Genomic DNA, 4,024 nt, shown 5'->3' with positions numbered 1-4,024 from the left:
CAAATAGACCGCACCAAATAAAAAAAAAAAAAAAAGGAAAAAGTCCTCTTCCCACATAATAATCAAAACACCAAACATACAGAATAAAGAAAGAATACTAAGAACAGCAAAACAAAAAGGTCAAGTAACATATAAAGGCAGACCTATCAGGCTTACACTCAACTTCTCAATGGAAATTCTGAATATCAGAAGGTCCTGGATAGATGACAAATGTTCTACAAATACTATGAGGCCACAGATGCCACACCAGAACGCTATACCCAGCAAAGTTTTCAATAACTATAGATGGAGGAAACAAGATCTTCCATAACAAAACCAGATTTAAACAATACATATCAACAAATCAGTCCTACTGAAAGTACTAAAGGACAACTCCAACCCAAGGAAGTTAGCTACAATCACAAAAAAACAGGCACATAGGCAATAGATAATCCCACTTTACTAAAATTCAAAAAAGGAGGGGTGGTGGGTAATCCATACACCATCAACAAATCCAAAACAAACAAGGACTAACAACCAATGGTCAACAATGTCCTTTGATATCAATAGTGTTAACTGGCCTATAAGAAGACACAGGGTACACCAAGATGGCACAGAAAGCAAAGAAGGAAGCTCCTGCACCTCACAAAGTCAAAGCTAAAGCAAAGGCCTTGAAAGCAAAGAAGGCACTGCTGAAAGGTGTTTATGACCACAAAAAGAAGAAGTCACCCACCTCTGGGCTCTGGAGCCAGCCCAAATACATTCAGAGAAACAAGCTTGACCACTATGCCATCATCAACTTCCCCCTGACCACTGAGTCAGCCATGAAGAAGATAGAAGACAACAACATACTTGTGTTCATTTTGGACATCAAGGCCAACAAACACCAGATCAAACAGGCTGTGAAGAAACTCTGTGACATTAATGTGGCCAAAATTAACACCCTTATAAGGCCTGTCAGAGAGAAGAAGACTTCCAATTATGATGCTATGGATGTTGCTAACAAAATTGGGATCATCTAAACTGAGTCCAGCTGGCTAATTCCAAATATACACATTTTCAGCTCCCCCCCCAAAAAAAAGAAAAGAAGACACAGGCTAACAGAATGGATACAAAGAGAGAATCCATCCTGCTGCATAAAAGAAACATATCACAATTTCAAAGACAGATGTTACCTCAGAGTAAAAAGTTGGGAAAAGATTTTCCAATCAAATGGACCTAAGGAACAAGCTGGTGTACCTATTTAAATTTCTAAAAATTAGATTTCAAGCTAAAATTACTCAAAAGAGATGGACAATATTTCATATTCATCACAAGAAAAATTCATCAAGATGGAGTGTCAATTCTGAACATCGATGCCTCAAATACAAAGGCACACACATTGGTAAAAGAAACATTACTAAATTTCAAATCACACATAAAACCCCATAGACTTATGGTGGAAGCTTTCAATAACCCAGTGAAAGACACAAGAAATTGTTCACCATCCTTAGCCATCAGGGAAATGCAATTCAAAACAACTCTGAAATACCATTACATAATTGTTAGAATGTTAGAATTGTTAGAATGTGTAAAAATCAAAAACACCAATGACAGTCTATGGTGGAGAAGATGTGGAGAAAGGAGAAAACTCCTTCAATGATGGTGGGAATGAAAACTTGTATATCTACTTTGGAAATCAGTATGGTGGTTTCTCAGGAATATGAGAATCAGGCTATCTCAAGATCCAGAAATAACAATCTTAGGCATATATACCCAAAGGATGTGGTTTCATTAAATAAGGACATCAGTTCAAATAAGGACATATGTTCATAGCAACATTATTTGTAATAGGCAGAACCTGGAAGTAAATTACCTGCCCCTCTACCAAAAAAAAAAAATGGATAAAGAAAATGAGGTACGTTTACACAATGGATTACTACTCAGTGAAAAAATAATAATGAAATCTTGAAATTTATAGGCTAATAGATGGCCTGAGTGAGGTAACCCAGTCACAGGAAGACAAGCATGGATTGTACTCATTCATATATGTATTTTAGGTATAGAGAAAAGGATCACAAACCTACAATTCACACACCCTGAAAAGCTAGGACCGTGAGAAGGGGAATGTGACAGGATCTCTTGAGCAAATAGGGAGCATGGGGTGAGGGGAGAGGAACTTAAGAGAAAGAGAAGGGGAGGAAAACATGAGGGATGAAGATTCATTGGGAGGAATAGAGGAGAACAAGGAAAAAGATACCTTAATAGAGGGAGCCATTATAGATTTAAAGAGATATCTGACACTAGGGAAATGTCCAGAGGTCCACAAGGATGACCCTATCTAAGAATCTAAGCTAGAGTAGAGACACTACCTTAAATGGCATTCCCTTATAATGAGACTGATAACCACCTTAATGCCGTCCTGGAGCCTTCTTCTAGTAGCTGATGAAAGCAGAAGCAGACATCCAGAGACCAACACTGAGTTGAACTCCTGACATTCAGTTGTAGAGAGGAAGGAGGGATGAGCAAAGGGGTCAAGACCATAGAGGGGAAACCTATTGAAACAGCTAACCTGAGCAAGTGGGAGCTTACAAGCCCCAGTCTTAAAGCTGGGGAATCAGCATTGGACAGAATCAAGCCTCCTGAATGTTGGTGTCAGTTAAGAGGCCTGAACTGTCAATGAGACCTCTAACAGTGGAACCAGTATTAATGCCTAGTGTACAAAAGGACTTTGGGAGCCCATTTCCCATGGAGGGCTTCCTTTTTAGCCTAGATACACAAGGGAGAGCCCAGCACCCCTCCAAATGATGTAACAGACATTGATGACCTCTCATGGAAGGCCTTTCTCTCCCTGGGGAATGGGTGGGTTGTGGAATGGGTGGTCCGTGTGGGACATGAGAGGGAGGGGGAACTGGGATTGATATGTAAAATAAGATTATATATATATATATATATGTATATATATATATATATATCCAGAAACAACTACTAATAACTATCTTAGTATACAATGTAAGGATTCATTTACATCACTTATTTTTAATCTATTCCCAATTCCACATATGTTTCTATGTATAATATCAATTTGAAAAGTGTATACGCACTTACACACTTACACACACTTAGAGACACACATTCTTCTTTTTAAAATTGAAAGAAAACACTAAAATAATTTTTTTTATTTATTTTTTTCAAGGAGTGGTTCATAATTCCCATATCACATTCATAGTGATAACAAAAATGTTATGATTGCCTTTATATGTAGTTCCTAGAACAAAGGCAAGCATTTGACTACTGAGATAGACAATCAGCCCCTTAAACCATAGAAGTAATATTATACAGTTTATACAGAATGTATTCAGTAATATGTATGTATATACATGTACATATATGTAACAAATATTAATTAATAAAATAAGAATGAATATGAAAGAGAACAATTAGAGTTTTGTATACAGTTTTGAAGATGGAAATGATATTTTATATATATATATTATATGTATATAATATATATTATAATCTCAAAAATAACCAAAGAAAATAAGTTAAAAAATTACACTCATCTGTAGCCTGCTAAGCTTCCTTGCTAAGTACTAGACCACTAAAATTTTTCTTCAGCCTAAAGTACCTTAAATACTTTTGAAATATCAGAGGCTTGTGAAAGGAATTTAATGAAATAAGCTTCAGCATTTTGAAATGAGTAAGGACAGGTAGTAATTTCAGAGTCAATTTGCACATGTGGCTTTGCTTCAGCATAAAGCAGGCTAACTGGCCCAAGGGCTTTCAGAAATTCCCCAATCTTCACTTCAACATTGTCAGCAGAGTGTTGGAATTCCACTGTGTGCTACACTTTCAGGCTTTACATGGGTCAAAGTGATTCAAACTCTCATCCTCAATAGGTATGACAAGCATGTTACACAGTTCCTATATCCCTAGACCCTCTATTCTCTTGTATGAAGGTTACCTGGAGGAATATCACCTTCTTTTGAGCCAACTGCCCCCCCCCACTCATTTTGCTGTTGATAAAAAGGTGAATCAATGTTTCCCCCTCACTTTTTAAGCTAAG

The 4,024-nt window shown here is 37.0% G+C and overlaps 1 protein-coding gene across 1 annotated transcript; it reads left to right on the top strand.

The window, feature by feature from the left end:
• The first annotated feature begins 587 nt into the window (after positions 1–587).
• Positions 588–1,001, top strand: LOC127223151 (60S ribosomal protein L23a-like). The gene has a single exon (XM_051185658.1). The coding sequence runs from the start codon at positions 588–590 to the stop codon at positions 999–1,001; it is 414 nt and encodes a 137-aa protein (XP_051041615.1).
• Positions 1,002–4,024: the final 3,023 nt, after the last annotated feature.

The sequence above is a fragment of the Phodopus roborovskii genome, unplaced genomic scaffold (assembly GCF_943737965.1).
Source record: "Phodopus roborovskii unplaced genomic scaffold, PHOROB, whole genome shotgun sequence".
Lineage (NCBI taxonomy): Eukaryota > Metazoa > Chordata > Mammalia > Rodentia > Cricetidae > Phodopus > Phodopus roborovskii.
This window is presented reverse-complemented; position numbering and strand designations above follow the sequence as displayed.

What these genes read in the sequence shown, in the direction of transcription:
- LOC127223151 (XM_051185658.1), top strand. Translation starts at nt 588, where the DNA reads ATGGCACAGAAAGCAAAGAAGGAAGCTCCTGCACCTCACAAAGTCAAA.